Source organism: Chelonia mydas, chromosome 2 (assembly GCF_015237465.2).
Source record: "Chelonia mydas isolate rCheMyd1 chromosome 2, rCheMyd1.pri.v2, whole genome shotgun sequence".
In the NCBI taxonomy this organism is placed as follows: domain Eukaryota; kingdom Metazoa; phylum Chordata; order Testudines; family Cheloniidae; genus Chelonia; species Chelonia mydas.
This window is the reverse complement of record NC_057850.1, coordinates 158,800,899-158,818,634: the sequence shown is the minus strand read 5'-3', so window position 1 is coordinate 158,818,634 and position 17,736 is coordinate 158,800,899. Positions and strand designations below refer to the sequence as shown.

At 37.7% G+C, this 17,736-nt stretch overlaps 1 protein-coding gene across 5 annotated transcripts in view; it reads left to right on the top strand.

Annotated features, from left to right (window-relative positions):
• Positions 1-16,255, top strand: part of VSTM2A (V-set and transmembrane domain containing 2A) — a 39,170-nt gene extending 22,915 nt beyond the window's left edge. For 2 of the 5 annotated variants that reach the window (XM_007060608.3, XM_043540434.1), the window contains exon 5: positions 8,305-9,583. In XM_007060608.3, coding sequence (XP_007060670.1) covers positions 8,305-8,381 — 77 coding nt within the window. In that variant the 3' untranslated portion in view covers positions 8,382-9,583. Of the gene's footprint in view, positions 1-8,166 lie in introns of all 5 variants that reach the window. The other 3 variants (XM_027823042.3, XM_037889934.2, XM_007060609.3) reach the window with 2 other exon arrangements.
• The last annotated feature ends 1,481 nt before the right edge of the window (positions 16,256-17,736 follow it).

Genomic DNA, 17,736 nt, shown 5'->3' with positions numbered 1-17,736 from the left:
CATTACAGAATCAGGCCCTAAATTAGGGAAGGGAACTCAGATATGGGTCATAAAAGGCTGAAGTACGAGCATCCCTACTCATGACTGAGAACTACTGATACACACAACCTCATACTCTGAAGGGTTAGTCTGAAGTGGGTCAAGAAAGTTGTAAGATCCAGACAAGAAGAGAAGGATAAAATAAAGAGTGACAACACACTAAATATATAGCTTGGAATGTCCATGTCGAAGTACAGTGGTGACTAGTAGATTATACAAGAATTGAATAGATCCTTTGCTCAAAATTTGGAAAGAGCTCAACCCATTACCTTGTGCCGGGGCTGATTCACACCCCACCTTGAGGCAAACTAAATGTTTATGTAGACAAGCTGTTAGCCTCACAATATTTCCCAAGACAGCTTAAGTCTATAAGTACCAGGGAGAGAAAAATATTCTTGTTGTTAGAGTACATGGCTTGAGGACAGGACACTTGGTCTCTAATACTGACTTGACCGCTAATCCTTGCTCTTCCACAAACTCAGGCAAATCACTGGTAATCTCTCTGTGTCTCATTGTACTACTACTTACTTTTCTCACAGGATTGCTAGGGGTCTTTCATGTTTTTATATTTGCTTTGAGATTCTCAAATGGAAGGCGCTATAGAAATGCAAAGTAGTAGTATTCTCATGGGAAAAAAGCTGTCCTTGCAAGATTTCTGGCCTCATTTCCAGACCAAAACAAAGTTTAGATAAGCTTCTCATAAGTATTTGAACAGAGTGCTGAACCTAGTGAGTTCACATCATTAGCAGCAACACACATGAATGCCACATATCATGGGGTAAATGAACTTCCATTAAACAGTTTCATGTCAAGATCTCCTGGTCATGCTTATGGCAAAAATCTTGGCTAGTCATATATGTGTATATAGTAATATAGTGTAAAACAATTTACACTTTAAAATGAAACAGGCCAAACAGTTATTTTTGGGTTCAACGCTGAATGGATATAGTGAATTATAAAATAATATATGTTAGACACAGAACAGCCAATTAGATTGTCCACCCCATCTTCCTGCAAATACTTGATTGCACCCAGCATCTTTTCTGGGGTTTTGTCCAGTCTAGTCTGACAAGTCCCAAGTGATGAAGCTTCTACCACTTACAAGATTACTACACAGCCAGAGCCTGTGGGATGACACAGTCAAACTGATCTGCAAGAAAGATTGTTTGAACAACAGTATTTTGTAGGGACTGGAAACAGGGACTGGAAGAGGGCAGGGAGAAGTGTGTGACTGGAAGTCCAGTTAGGAGGATACTGCAATAGTCAAGAAGGGAAATAATGAATGATGAACAAGAGCTTTGCTTGAAGGGGTAGAAAGAAAAGGATGCATCTTTAGGATGTTGTGGAGGAGGAAGCAGCATGATTGATTGTGGCCTCCATGCATGGGCTAAGGGCAAGGGAGAACCCAAAAATAATGCCAAGGCTGCAATCCTTCCAAGCCTTTGGTCAATTATGTTGGTCTTCTCTGATTTCCTTTTGATGTCCACAGAACTGAAAGTAATATTCAGTGTGCGGTCATGGCAGTGCCACACTGAGGTCTACTAACTTTATGTCTTGCATCTATAACCAACATTGCACTAGCCTTATTTGCAGCCATAGCAGATTATAAATGGATGCCTTATTTTCTAGCCACAATCAGTCCTAGCTCCTTTTCATCATTACCCCTTACATAGGTTTCTCCTTGCCAGTTTTGGACCATTCTGCTCCTCCTTCCATTTCAGCAAAGTGAATCTCATTTTATTCTTTTCTGTGCATGTTTGTATTTTCTCTCTGTCTTTGTCCTTACAAGTGTTTTCAAATCCTCCTAATTTTGGGCTAGATTGTAATTCTAGACACAGCTCTGAGCAAGATGTGGCACCAACCCAGGAAGGCATCGTGACTCAGAAACATAATGCAGGCACAGTTCCCTCCCCAGCTTTCCCCTTTGCTTTGAAGGTTGGTGTATAGTAATTTGTTATTGTCCTCCACCAGCAGCAAACACCACCACCAGCTTGCACTGTTTTGCTGTACTAGCCAGCAAGTTGTGGAGACAGAGACAGAGTTCTACCCATTCACCTGCCCCACTATTCAGAAGAAGGAAAGATAAAGTGAGCAGAGAGCACCTGATTACACCTACAGGCTTGGACTAAGTCTAGGTAGCTTGCACAGAGGTTTAAGAGGAGTTCTTATGGAGTAGTCCCTGTCATGCTCCTACCCTTAACATTTTCTGATAATTTAACTAATGCTCTGGTTATTCCTTCTTCCAAAACACCAAAGGTCAGAAAATGACAGACCCTTTCATAGGTGTGCAGAGGAGGGGCACACTGATGTATTAGCAGGAGTATTGTAAGCAAAACACGAGAAGTAATTATTCTGCTCTACTCTGCGCTGATTAGGCTTCAACTGGAGTATTGTGTCCAGTTCTGGGCACCACATTTCAGGAAAGATGTGGACAAATTGGAGGAAGTCCAGAGAAGAGGAACAAAAATGTTTAAAGGTCTAGAAAACATGACCTGTGAGGGAAGATTGAAAAAAAAATTGGGTTGTTTGGGACATAATAGCAGTTTTCAAGTACATAAAAGGTTGTTATAAGGAGGAGGGAGAAAAATTGTTCTTCTTAACCTCTGAGGATAGGACAAGAAGCAATGGGCTTAAATTGCAGCAAGGGAGGTTTAGGTTGGACATTAGGAAAAACTTCCTAACTGTCAGGGTGTTTAAGCACTGGAATAAATTGCTTAGGGAGGTTGTGGAATCTCCATCATTGGGGATTTTTAAGAGCAGATTGGACAAACACCTGTCAGGGATGGTCTAGAGAATACTTAGTCCTGCCATGAGTGCAGGGGACTGGACTAGATGACCTACGAGGTCCCTTCCAGTTCTATGATTCTATGATAGGTGTGCAGGGAAGGGGCACACTCAAGGATTCTCCTCCATTCCATGGCTCATCTTGTGCAATGGCACATCACAGTTCCAGTCCCGAAGTTCAGGAATGGATGATACATTGTAGCTCTGTGTAGCTCCCCGAGTCACTAGGTTCCTTAAGAAGGGACAGCTCATATATAGGCTGAGGTAGCCCTGCACCACCACCAGCTCAGACCAGAATGTTACAGTCTGGTGGCAAGGATCTGGAATCTTTAACTCCTCACAGACATACATTAATAATGGGCACTGAAGGCTAAGGGTAGAAAGATTTCTTTCCCCAAAATACAATTCATTCTCAGATTAGTTTAAGGTGAATTTCTTCAAAGTACAGCATGTGTGCACATTTTAGTTGCATACGAGAGAGAAGGAATAGAACAGGTCAGGAATTTTTTTTTATAAAGAATGCTTTTTTTTTTTTTAAATTGGAAAATGCCTTGTTGTTGAAACCAAAGCTGTTTACAAACCAGGGTCAGTTTTGATGAGTTCTTCTTACTCATAAAAACTATTGGAAGAAAGTTTTGAAATTGTCACAATATCAAAACGTTTCATTGTAAAAAATATAGAAACATGTTTTTTCAAGTCCAAGTGACCTTTTGGCTTGAAATTTCAGTACATATAGATTAATTTTTTAAAAAAAAAATGAACAAAGGTTGAAATCAAAATGAAAGACGCTGAAATTTTCAAAATAAAATGATTGTTTGACCTGGACCAATTTTTTTTCCAGATTTTGGTTCATGAAAAATTTTATGATTTTTCACTTTCAATGCACTTTAGCAGCTGGAACAAAAGGAAGACCCAGCACCATGTGACCAGCCAGCTGTCCTCTCACTATGAGCAAGTGCTCTGCACCAGTGGTTCAAAGACCACAGTTTGAGAATCGCTAGTATACATATTAAGTAGCATTTCTTTAGTAATGTAGCAATAGTGCACACACATGTCCATTCTTTCTTCAGACCACTATCCTGGATCCTAACAATCATACTCAAGCTTTTCACAGCACTTGTGTTGTGCAATAAAATCTCTTTTAGCTGTTAGTTTGTTAATTATAGGGAAAAAAAACCTTTAGAAATAGCAGGCATATGAGTGATAAACTTTGGAAATCCACAGCCAGATAAACAGTTTGTAACTAGCATTGCTGTGCTCACAGTTCCAGTGGTGCTACTCATGCTCTGGCCAGACATGTACACTAGAAGTCCATCTGAACCAAAACCCTGGATCTGAACATCCTGAACTTTGGGAACATTTGGATCTGGATCCAGATATGAAGTTTGCATCTGGCTTTAGTCTATATGAAGTGTTGAACCAAAAGGCCAGATTTCCGCCCCCCCCTCCCCACCCAACCTTTTGGGAAATCTAGATCCGGGTTTGAAAGGTGCACCACAGTCTATTTCTGTTACATAGTGCTTTATCATATCATAAAAAGAAGAAATTGAGAGGAATAAAAGATAGCTTCCATCAGTGACTTCAAAAGAAACAGGATGGAAACTTAAACAGTTGCTTTTTGTTTTATTGCTTTAATGTGGTCTGTACTTTGTATATGCTTCCCACTACCCGCAAATAGGGAAGAGAGATGTTTGAGCCAGTATGAGAATGAAGAAACGTATTCAGTGCTTCAGTGAAAAATCTGAATACATTTAGATTCCTACAGTATTTCAAAGGTATCTTTGAAAAGATAAAAGTTCATTTAATCTTCACCGTCATTCATACTCACTCATATTCATTGTAGCTTAGAAATCAATTTTATTTGATGGGACATATTACTAGGAATGTGGCTTTCATGATTGGATGAGCATTTTGAAAAGAAATAAAAGTACTTAGAACAAGTAAGACTCCAATATTGCATTGGGATGCTACTGGGTCAACCCCTGAGACTGCTTAAGGATTCTGATGCAGGTCCATGATGACCCTGTTACATAACTAAGTAACCTCAGATATTCCTAACAGCCTCTTTTTATTAAGAAATTTGAAATATTTTAATGGGATTGTTCCCAATAAGCTCACTTAAGCTTTAACGTGCACATGCTGTATAAAACCTGATCTAAAAATCTTTGAAAAAACAAACAAAACCACCCCAGCACAAACAGAAGAGCCTGCAATTTGTGTGCTGGAAATGATATAATCTGGAGCATACATTTATGCAATGGTTGAGAGAAAAGGATGCCATCTTGATTATTCAGTGCATCATCATTTCTGGGTTCTACAAAATGGTAGCTGAAAAGAAAAGATTGGTTGCAAATATTGATTGCAGTTTTGCCTTTTCCAAAATTGAAACACTTAGGTCAGTTTCATTTTGTAAGGTAGTAGTTTCCTTCAACATCATGCTACGGTTTTCAAACTATCAAGTTATGTTGTCATTAAATAATTGTTCAAAATAGGCCCCTTTAAAAAATATCCACATGGGATTTGTGAAAATTTGTGCATAAACTGTGCTGTAGATCTCATGCAGAGAAGGTGTGATTCAAATGACTGTTTAAAGAATTTGATCCATCAATTCAAATAGATTTCTATGGATAAGACAAAGATCACAAAATGATAGTAAAAATACTTGCAAATATAAAAATAACATGAGCTAGTCTAACTGTAGATAAAAGTCCTCATTTAACTAAGGAACAGAGGGAAATCTCCTGAAAATATGATGAACCATAAGCTTGATTTAAAATAAGGTAAAGCATATAAAGAAAGGGTACGTTCCATGATAAAAAGAAATGATGTACATAAGATACTACAAGCAACAAATAAAACTGAGTTGCAGTGGCATTTGGGTCCAGTTTGTCAACAGTTGTGGGTGTGAGCAATTATCCATAGCGAGTACATCCGTTGCAGTCCTGTGAGCAAATTTACTTATGTCCAGAATCAAGTCCTTAATATCAGATAATATTATATTCTACTGTACATTAGACTTTCAAATGAGAATAAAGAAATTAGGCTACCAGCTCTTAAGCAAAGTAAGCAGTCATGGGTTAAGAGGGAAGGTGCTCTCATGGATTAGTAACTGGTTAAAAGATAGGACACAAAGGGTAAGAATAAATGGTCAGCTTTCAGAATGGAGAGAGATAAATACTGGTGTCCCCCAGGGGTCTGTCCTGGGCCCTGTCCTATTCAACATATTCATAAATGATCTGGAAAAAGGGGTAAACAGTGGGGTGGCAACGTTTGTAGATGATTCAAAACTACTCAAGTTAGTTAAGTCCCAGGCAGACTGCAAAGAGTTACAAAAGGACTCTCAAAATGGGGTGACTGGGCAATAAAACGGCAGACGAAATTCAATGTTGATAAATGCAAAATAATGCACATTGGAAAACATAATCCCAACTATACATATAAAATGATGGGGTCTAAATTAGCTGCTACCACTCAAGAAAGAGATATTGGAGTCATTGTGGATAGTTGTCTGAAGACATCCACTCAATGTGCAGCGTCAGTCCAAAAAAGCTAACAGAATGTTGGGAATCATTAAGAAAGGGATAAGTAATCAGACAGAAAATATAATACTGACTCTATATAAATTCATGGTACACCCACATCTTGAATACTGCATGCAAAATAAGTATTTTTTTCACACAACACACAGTCAACCTGTGGAACGCCTTGCCAGAGGATGTTGTGAAGGCCAAAACTATAACAGGGTTCAAAAAAGTGCTAGATACATTCATGGAGGATAGGTCCATCAATGGCTATTAGCCAGGATGGGCAGGAATGGTGTCCCTAGCCTCTGTTTGCCAGAAGTTGGGAATGGGCGACAGGGGATGGATCACTTGATGATTACCTGTTCTGTTCATTCCCTCTGGGGCACTTGGCATTGGCCACTGTTGGAAGACAGGATACTGGGCTAGATGGACCTTTGGTATGACCCAGTATGGCCGTTCTTATGTTCTCAACTCCCTCTGACTTTCAATGGGAGTTGGGCACACAGGTTCCTTAGCTCCCTTTGAAAATCCAATTTATGGACTGCAGTGGGTGTCATTACAAAGTCCTCATTTGTTCTACCCCTACAGGGGTATTTTCAATACCTCAGTTAGTTCAGATAGCCTCATGTGTTTACAGTGGGTAAAAATTCTTGTAATGGCAACTTCTGCCTATAAAAGTTACAGTTCGGCCAGTTACTCATATTAATTCCATGTACAATGAGCCACATTTTTTTTTGCAAAAGGAGGCAGTATATTGAGATCTGAAATTTAATTTGATCTCCATTCTAACAGGGAAAGGAAAGCAAATATTTTTAGCTTTACCTAAAACTATATTCTCTAGGCAAAAGAGGACAGATATTTAACTGGACAGACATCTGTAAACTGAAGGGGAAAAAAACCCACTTGTCCTAGCATTTTTGATATCACTAACTTCCTTTGTCTTCTAATAATGCATATTATAGCTTTATGAAGTGATACGTGCACTTTTTTTGTGATAAGAAAATTCAGGGTCACACCTGATGTTGAAGTTCGATATGTAGATAGGTTATAAAGGATTAGTAGATGTTTTCCTCAATGTTAAATCAGTTATTAGGATTCAAAACCACAACAGGTTGTTTATAAGCATTGACAGCGCTATCTACAGGTGACCTGACCACCATCTATAAACACATGGTGATCGTATTTGTAACATCTAATCAATCATTTATTAACCCTTTATTAACAGAACTTTAATGAAGAGTATGGCCACATTCAGTTTACAACTTTCCCCTAAAGTAATGCAAGTCCTTTATGTATTTATGATGTACAGCAGTGGTCTCACACTTTAACACCTAGCATGTCACACATCTAGAACTCCAAAATACTTGCTATGCCACCTTTTCAATTTTAATTAGCATAGTTCTAAGGGATCTTACATTAAATCTAGTGCCACAGTTTAAGCATCATTCTCTTAGCTTTCTGAAGAGAAAAAAAAAAACACCAGAAGATCTGATTACTCAAAAATAAATATACTCCAAACAGTTTAGCATACATTTCTTCCCTTACACTGCACTGCCATTCTCCCAGGTTCCTTAGCATTGCTTTTATTTTGCAAGCAAATATTTTGCTGTCAACAATAGACTGTTTTGTTAGTAAGAAAATACTCTCATTACAGAGCAACTTTAGAAATTATGTTGTAAAGAATGCTTTGAGGTGGAAGGTGTTTAGATCTGTTTCTCTCTGTATATCATAATTAGATTACATTGTTTAAAAAGACATACAAAAAAAAAAAAAGAACCTCCCTGGGACTGAAATACTTTGTATGTGTTGTTATTTGCAGTGCATGCCAAGACATTCATGGGCACCAGAGCCAAGCTGGCGAGCTAATTAAATATATAAAATGTATGTGTTTAAACAGCCTTATAAGGAGCATTGGAAATCTGCAAGATGAGCGAATATCTTATAACTTCTTCCGCAGGTGCGAGGATAGCTACAAGCCATGGACTTTCTGTCCTGCTTCTTGTTTGTGGCTTTGTGAAGGGTGCTTTGCTTTAATCTAAAAGTGCTGACTTTTTCCAATATCACTTTCTCTTCTTAAAGCAAAGAGCAAATCGCCTGTAAAATCCACGGAGCGGACAGCAAAGTTGACCCTAACCTCCAACCACCACTCTGCACCCAATGTACTCTAATTCTCTACACATGGAGCACCTTCAGGAAGTACAAAAAAACAAAACAAACAAATATATATATTGTTTAAACATATAAATATATATATGAAGAGGATACCACATTTTCTTGATCTATATTATTTTCTTTGCTGTATCACTGATCATTTATTTGAAGAGAACTGGTGTGATGTAACGGGACATTTTGTAACAGCAAGCCCTAGTTTCCTTTTCTTTCAGCAAGTAGAAGCATCAGATCCTTGACTGCTCAGGGGTTGGCTTGCAAGTCATCAGTATTATACAAATTCACTCTGGATGATATTTGGTTTCCTTCTTTGAAAGAACTGTTGCAGCCATGAGGCAAACAGTGGCCAAAAATAAATAAATAAAACCAACAAAAAATCCCAAGAAAACAAAATGACTCAGCATCACCGCTGATGACAAAAAACACCTCAGAAACTTTGATGAAAAACTTATTTTTTTGTGGGGGTGGGGAACGCAAAAAAAAATACCAACATTGCAAGCCAACTAACAGGACTAGAGGACATTGTTTTTGAAGACAAGCAAGAAGCACTATTGAAGGGGTTTTTATTTCACTTTTTTGAATTTTTTCCTCTTTTTTTTTCCCCACCCCCTTCCTTTTCCTCTCTTTTCTCTTGGTTTGTTTCTTGTCCAATGGTGGCAGTTGCTGACTTAGGCCAACCCCTACTGACTGTGTGGTGGTTATATAAATACACTTTTTTTGTGTGTGTGTTCTATATTTCGATGTGTTTTCTCTAATTTTGCAACTCCTGTATATGCAAAACTAACTTCAATTCTGTAAATTGCTTACAGTATGTGTGATATAACTTCACAGTAGACATACCATGGTCCTCATGCAAGACAGTTTTTAATATTATCTATATGTCGTGCCACCAACAGACATTTTTGTTTCCTTTTTTGATGAAGCATTATTTTTTAATTTGTAATTCAGTACTGTGTGGATTTTGTAATACATGCATTCACTTCCACTGGTTTGACCCCTTGCAGATGGCAATGCAGCCCTCTGTTTACTCTGTAAAATGCACATTAAAATTTGTTATGGTCTCTGAACAATGAATTATTTTACTTGTGTGTATGCTATGTTGTAGTCTGGTGGCTGAAAGCCCTTTTAATTTATTATGTTTATTGAGGATGAAACGATTTTATCATCAGAGAATGTAAAATGTCTCTAGGCAAATACTGCGTGCAAGCAGGGTCAGGAGAAAAAAAAAAAACAGAATGTGCTCCTGGAAGATTTTCTTTTAATGATGAGTTTTAGTCAAGTGAAATTTCTACAGTGATTCACTCAAGAACTCTTCCTGCTATGGCTAAAGAGGTATCTTTTTTCTCCCTTTCCATAGGTGGCTAGCCATTGTTCTTTCATACTCTTCATTACATTTCTTTATGCCTATGAAGTGAAAATGAAAATGTTTCTGTTGGCTGGAAGTAATATACATAACATGAATTATATTAATTAATGAAGGAAGGGAAAACTACAAATATTTGTTGATTAAATCAGCTAGGTAGCGTTTAATGTCCTTTCCTCTTTTCACCCCAATTGAATAATCCAGATCCTTCCTGCTGTTTCATATACTAACACAGACAAACATGTTACAATACTTTACATGGTTCAGTGTACTGTTTACTAGAGGACTCTGTAACTATGTCTGGGCAGCCTTAATAGACTGACCTCTCAACATATTTTTTCCCTTATAGAGAAGAAAAACGAGCTTAGCTACATTTAACATCCTACGAGGATAAGGACTTTATATTAAATTTTAAAAGACTCACAAAGGCCCTATCCTTTCGCCCTACTGTCAATAACAAAACTCCCACTAATTTCAATGGGAGTAAGATCAGACCATATATCTCCAGGATAAAAGAGCTATGCACTAATGCTTTGTGTCTTAACATATTCATAAATGATCTGGAAAAAGGGGTAAACAGTGAGGTGGCAAAATTTGCAGACAATGCAAAACTACTCAAGATAGTAAATTCCAGGCAGCCTGTGAAGAGCTACAAAAGGATCTCTCAAAACTGGGTGACTGGGCAACAAAATGGCAGATGAAATTCAATGTTGATAAATGCAAAGCAACGCTCATTGGAAAGCATAATCCCAACTATACATATAAAATGGTGAGGTCTAAATTAGCTGTTACCACTCAAGAAAGAGATCTTGGAGTCATTGTGGATAGTTCTCTGAAATCATCCACTCAATGTGCAGCGGCAATCCAAAAAAGCGAACAGAATGTTGGGAATCATTAAGAAAGGGATAGATAATAAGACAGAAAATATCATACTGCCTCTATATAAATCCATGGTATGCCCACATTTTGAATACTGTGTGCAGATGTGGTCACCCCATCTCAACAAAAGATATATTGGACTTGGAAAAGGTTCAGAAAAGGTCAACAAAAATTATTAGGGGTATGCAGCGTCTGCCGTATGAGGAGAGATTTATAAGACTGGGACTTTTCAGCTTGGAAAAGAGATGACTAAGGGGGGATATGATAGAGGTCTATAAAATCTTGACTGGTGTGGAGAAAGTAAATAAGGAAATGTTATTTACTCCTTCTCATAACATAAGAACTAGGGGCCACCATATGAAATTAACAGGCACCAGGTTTAAAACAAACAAAAGGAAGTATTTTTTCACACAACACACCGTCAACCTGCGGAATGCTGTGAAGGCCAAGACTATAACTGGGTTCAAAAAAGAACTTGGTAAATTCATGGAGGATAGGTCCATCAATGGCTATTAGCCAGGATGGGGAGGAATGGTGTTCCTAGCCTCTGTTTGCCAGAATCTGGGAATGGGATACAGGGGATGGATCACTTGATGATTACCTGTTCTGTTCATTCCCTCTGGGTCACTTGGCATTGGCCACTGTTGGAAGACAGAATACTGGGCTAGGTGGACCTTTGGTCTGACCCAGTTTGGCTGGTCTTATGTTCTTATGTCTGGATAATATAAAAGTGCAATCCTTTTTGGGCTGTTCACAAAGGCATTTCTAATTACTTCATTTGGAAGATTCACAAGAGTAAATCAAGCACAATTTGGAGCATAATTTTTGCTTGAAAAAAAATATTCAGTGCATTCCTTATGTATCCTAACATTAGGCTCTTTGACTGCCAGTGCACACTGAGGGAATATATTTATTGAGCTAGCAACATGATTGTCCAGTCTTTTTTCAGAGCAGTTACAGTTAATTTAGAACCCAAAATATACAATTAGTAGTTCAATTAATTCCTTCTAACATACATTACTTTTCCTTTGTCAACAATGAATTTCACCTGTTATTGTACTAGCTAGCTGTATTAGGCCCTTCTGAACTTCCTTCCAGTCTTCTCTAGTCTTGACTAGTGCTGGCTAGAGAACAAGAAACTGAGGAGTTTTGCTTTGTTTTCTTTCAAAAGAGGTTTAGAAATTTGTTTTTTTGTTCTGCATTGGAATGATACTGAAACCCTTCAAAGATCGAGAGAGAAGGAGAGCCAAGTGGCACGGGCACTCATTTAGGCTGTGACAGACTTCAGTTCAAGTTCTCACTTTGCCTGTTTTGCTGGGCTATTGGCTCCTCTAGGATCAGCTGTTATTTGCTTTTCATCAGAAATTCCATCTGGAACCTAAAAAGTGTCACCAAACCAATGCACTTCCACAAAGTTTCAGTTTTGACCAATCAACATTTTCCAACCCCCCCCCCCCATATAAATAAATTAAAAAAAATAAAATTCTCACACACAAAAAAATTCCTGACCAGCTTGAGTCTTGACTAGCCTAAATAACTGTGTCATCTGCACATTTTGCTTCCTCATAGTTTATTTCCTTTTTGCTTTCCCTGATAAATATATTTAACACCACAGACCTTAGCACAGACCTATGGGGCTCACCGCAGTTAACTTTTTGCTGTGTGAAAATTGACTAGGTGTTACTCTTTGTTTTATATTTGATAGACAAAAGTTAAAGCCACTCAAAAAATTCAATACCCAGGTATTTAAATGCTTGATTGGAAGGTTTATAATATTCATTTTAATATACAGTACCGTTTCCAGAGTATATTATAAAAGAAAAACATTACAAGATATTTTAATTACCCTTACTTGGTAATCATAGAGTCAAATCTGTCATTTCAGTCTATCAGCATCTCAGCAACCAGAAGTCCCATTGATTTCCAAAGGAGTTTTTTTTTGGTGTTCAAGTTGACTCAGAGTCAGGCACTTGCAGTAGGCATGCGTCATAATATCCAGCTTAGCTTGCTGTGCTCTACCTCTTGGTCCTGCTTTGAGCAGGGGATTGGACTAGATGACCTCCTGAGGTCTCTTCCAACCCTAATCTTCTATGATTCAATGATTCTATGTGATGGAGATTAATTTGCTAACGATATTTTCATACCATTTTGCAAAGTAATAATACCTCTACCCTCCAATTTTCCACTTCATCAGCAATTAAATATACCAAAACAGTATCTTCCAAACCCAGAAACACATAGCAAACTGTATGCAAACGAGGACAAACTGTATGCAAAATAGAAAGAGCTTGATGTATAAACACATGGAATTAAAGAAAAGGAGAAAAGTAGAGAAAGGCAAGAGGCAAAGCTACAAAATAAAAAGTGGGAGGTAGAACTGAAATTAAAAATGGGGAGGGGGAATCTGCAGATATATGGTATTCCAAGAAGTGTGTCCATTTGTGGCATATGCTGTGGTAACCATTATCCAATTCAAGTTCATATAAGACTTCATCCTGCTAGGTACTGAGCACTTCCTGCAAGGTCCTCTTCCTCAGTGCCCTCAAACCCTATTGGATGCATTAGTAGCTGAGATAACTCCACATCCCATAAAAAGCTCCACATTTTACAAGATGAGGCCCATAAAGCATTGTTTCCCTGGGAAAAGTAAAACATGCACTACTTTGTTAAGTGCACATTTTGAAAAAAATATTTTTCTGAGGGATTAAAATCCCAGTCCTCTGGAGAGGGGAAATGGCTAATATAAGGAACTCCATCAATGGAGCATATATGTTTCAGGGGAGGAAACAGTGGTGCTACTTTTATATAACACTATTTCATCACTGTTCAGTAGTTGTCATTTCGTTCATTTCTTGATCAGTAAGAAGAGTGTAAAGAAAACATGTTATCCTTCTGCTGAGGAAAAGGAATGCCTTACCTTGTGCAGATCCATTTAATGTACAATTCTTTGCGTCTTGTGTGTCCACTCAAGCTGTAGGTCTAGACATTTTTCTTCTACATAGTAAATAAAGTAAACTAAAATATCACATACTAAATGATTAGGTCTCTTATTTGAACCAAATTTCAATGAAAGAATAGAAATTTCAAACTTCTCTTAGGAGAGTATTATGGCAATGCAGTAATTTCCTTTCCTGTGTAAAATATTAGGATTTTGTAGATTTCAAATTAGTTACCCATATAAAAGCTGGTGATGTTTCCTTCAAATAATTTTAAACATGGGTTACGGTTCAATGTACATTTCACTTCATTCATCAGATATTTGTTCTGTTCAAATGTGGACATGTACTTCACGTATTAACATAACACAAATGACAGAATGAAACCACTGGAGATAGGCTGAATGATTCAGAAAAAAACACTACTCTTCTATGTCTACCTACGGAGGTCCTCCTAGACAATATTGTTGTTAGCCACATATAACTTCTTATCAGTAGGGCAATCCCCAAAGATACAAAATCATGAGTCAGACTTCCAACATCACAAAGGCAGCTTAAAAAAATTAGATTAAAAAAAACCACACGATTATTTTAAGGTTCTTGTTATTTCCCTTATTAGTTGCTTCTGAAACTCAGACTGCACATTGGTCACCCAAAATCTGAAGCACTCAAAATTAGTAAACAGTCTCTACCAGGTAAGAAAATGTTGGTCTTCGTGTTTAAAAATATCACAAATCAAAGTAACTCTTAAAACAGTTAACAGTGAAAAAAGTCAGATTAAATTAAATGAGTTAACCCAGTGCCTTTATGCCTGAAGTAACAAAATAGGTCAGTTGCAAATCCTGCAAATTATAAACAAAGGTTTTATATACAGTGCACTGAATCCTGGTGAATTCACTTTTAAGACAAATTTATTACCTTCTTTTCACATATTAGCATATGGGTTACAGGAGCCTGACTTTCGGGAATGTGCATTATTATTTTCTCTGGCATTCATACTGTAAAGATATTTCAGTTTTATCTTTCAGGGCATTGAGACCAATATGCTACTTGATAATCTCTTACAAAGGAAATCAATATAATACCTTACTGACTGAAGCACAGTCAGTTAGTTACAAACAAAGATTCCAAGCCAGCATGGTACTTTAGTACCATGGTAGCTTTAAGCATGTGAGCCGTCATGCCATTGACTTCTGGAGGACTATTTGTGTGCTTAAACGCACACATTTGGTTACGTATGCGGCTGATTCAGGACACAAATGGACACTAAGATGAAATAACCAATTTCTTATCTTCATGTTGCTTCTTAACACATATCATAGAGTGGTCACAGCCAAAAAGTCAGCATTAGCCTAAAATTGCCATGTGGCAGTTTTAAATAGTTGAACTTCTTAGTAGTAATCTCTGCAGTTATGTCATCATATGCTAAAAAATAAAGAAAATGTTCCCTCCGTCACCAACCAGCCCCAAGAGGGGAAAAAAAAATGCCAGCCAAAAACTTTGTAGTGGAATGTTTGTGCCTGACATTACTATTGGTAAATGTCAAATGTTGTTCATAGAGCTAAAAGTATTAAGATCCAAGAATGGGATCAAATACCTTGCAATATAAATTTTTAAAGGTTAATCTGTCAAGATTAGCTTTGCTAAACAATAAGCACCCAGAAAATTGTTTAATGCAGGTCATCAGAAACTGCATCAGTCTCTTGTTTCAAACATCCCAAACATTGTTTTATTTGATTTCCTAGATATGAAGTTTTGTTGAAGACATAATGGACAGAAAAGGCTATATAGTTTGTCTGGTACTCTTAATGTCACCAATTTGAGACAGCACTAAAAAAAGAAGAAAGCTAGATTAGCAAATGGAAGAATTACAGGCAAATAAAAGACAAAGAGAGGGATCAGTATTGTTTAAAAAGAAAGAATGTTTAAAAATAGACATAATAGAAATGTAGGCCTGGAAGGGACCTCAAGAGATCATCTAGTCCATCCCCTCATGCTTAGGCAGAACCAACGATACCTTAAACATCCCTGACAGTTGTTTGTCTACCCTGTTTTTAGAAACCTCGAATGATGGTGCATCCGTTGAAGTGAGCTGTAGCTCACGAAAAGCTTATGCTCAAATAAATTGGTTAGTCTCTAAGGTGCCACTAGTACTCCTTTTCTTTTCTCGAATGATGGGTGTTCAGTATTCTATTCCAGCTCTTAGCTATCCTTTTAATTAGAAAGTTAAGTAAGGGACCTTGTCAAGCATATGTTAATATTTTAATTCATTTTCTCCATTCTGCAATATTCCTTTCTGTTGATATTACCCTCTCAGACATGACAATACTGCACTTCTCTTCTACAGCATAAGGCAAAATTTCCTTTCTCGTTTATGAAAGGAGCTACAATTAATTAGGCTGTTTCTGTTTAACAACAATATAAATCTATATAGCATTATATCATGTCAAAATATCTTTGATGGAGTGGTGGGTTTTTTATTTTGGGGGAGGGGAGAAAGTAGCTTTATTTTTTACCATCTTCGGAGGCAGGCCAGTCCTCGCCCCCAGACAGCCCGCCAACCTGAAGCGTATTCTCACCAGCAATGACACACCACACCATAATAACTCTAACTCAGAAACCAATCCAGGCAACAAACCTCAATGCCAACTCTGCCCAGCAACACCATCACAGGACCTAACCAGATCAGCCACACCATCACCGGTTCATTCACATACACCAATGTAATATACGCCATCATGTTCCAGCAGTGCTCCACTGCTGTGTACATCGGCCAAACTGGACAGTCTCTAAGCAAAGGGATAAACGGACACAAATCAGATATTAGGAAAGGTAATATACAAAAACCTGTAGGAGAACACTTCAACCTCCCTGGACACACAATAGCAGATTTAAAGGTAGCCATCCTGCAGCTAAAAAACTTTAGGACCAGACTTCAAAGAGAAAATCATCTGCAAATTTGATACCATCAGCTCAGGATTAAACAAAGACTGTGAATGGCTAGCCAACTACAAAAGCAGTTTCTCATTCCTTGGTGTTCACACCTCAACTGCTAGAAGAGGGCCTCATCCTCCCTGATTGAACTAAGCTTGTAATCCCTAGCCTGATTCTTGCTTGCATATTTATACCTGCCTCTGGAAATTTCCACTACATGCATCCGACAAAGTGGGTATTCACCCACGAAAGCTCATGCGCCAATACCTCTGTTAGTCTATAAGGTGCCACAGGACTCTGCCGCTTCTACAGATCCAGACTAACACTGCTACCCCTCTGATACGTGATATCAATCATATTGTCAGTGCAGTTCTGGAAATACTATTATTTAATTGTAGCTGGAGAGCTAAGCACAAAAGCCCAACAAAATGTATTTGGTAAGCTTTACAAATGTAGTTTTGAAAGAGATTGTCAGCAATGGACTATTCAGAGTGTTAAAAATAACAATTTTTTACATTTCAGGGAAGTTCCATGACCTGTGTTATGCAGGAGGTAAAACTAGATATCTAATAGTACCTTCTGGCCTCGGAATCTATGAACTATGAACCCAGAATACTTTCTCTATAGGATAAAAACAGTTTCAAGAAGGCCAGAAGTAAGGCCTAGAAAAAAATTTGAGAGAACACTTTAAGCTAGAGATTTTTGAAAAATCTCAACATTTGAAAATTTTCAACAGAAAAAAAAAAGAATTTTGGTGAAAATATTTTTCTCCCATTTCTGCCTGAAATTCTGTGAGTTTGAATCTCATTTACACCACTCAAGGAATGTCAAAGAGCCTTAAAGTGGGAGCAAATGAAATGTATGCCCATTTAAAAGCACCTTTCATTGGAGATATTGGTGTGTGAAGAGGTCTTAGTATACATGAGAATCATGCCTTGTATATATTGATGGCTCACAATGAAGCTGGAATGTACATAATAGACCACTAATTCCTCTGTACTCTTTATATACCATGTAACTTGAGAAATACCACAGATGATTGGGTTTGACAACTAACTACTTAAAATAAACTGCTTAATATAAATCTCAGAAGGAAGAAGAATCTCAA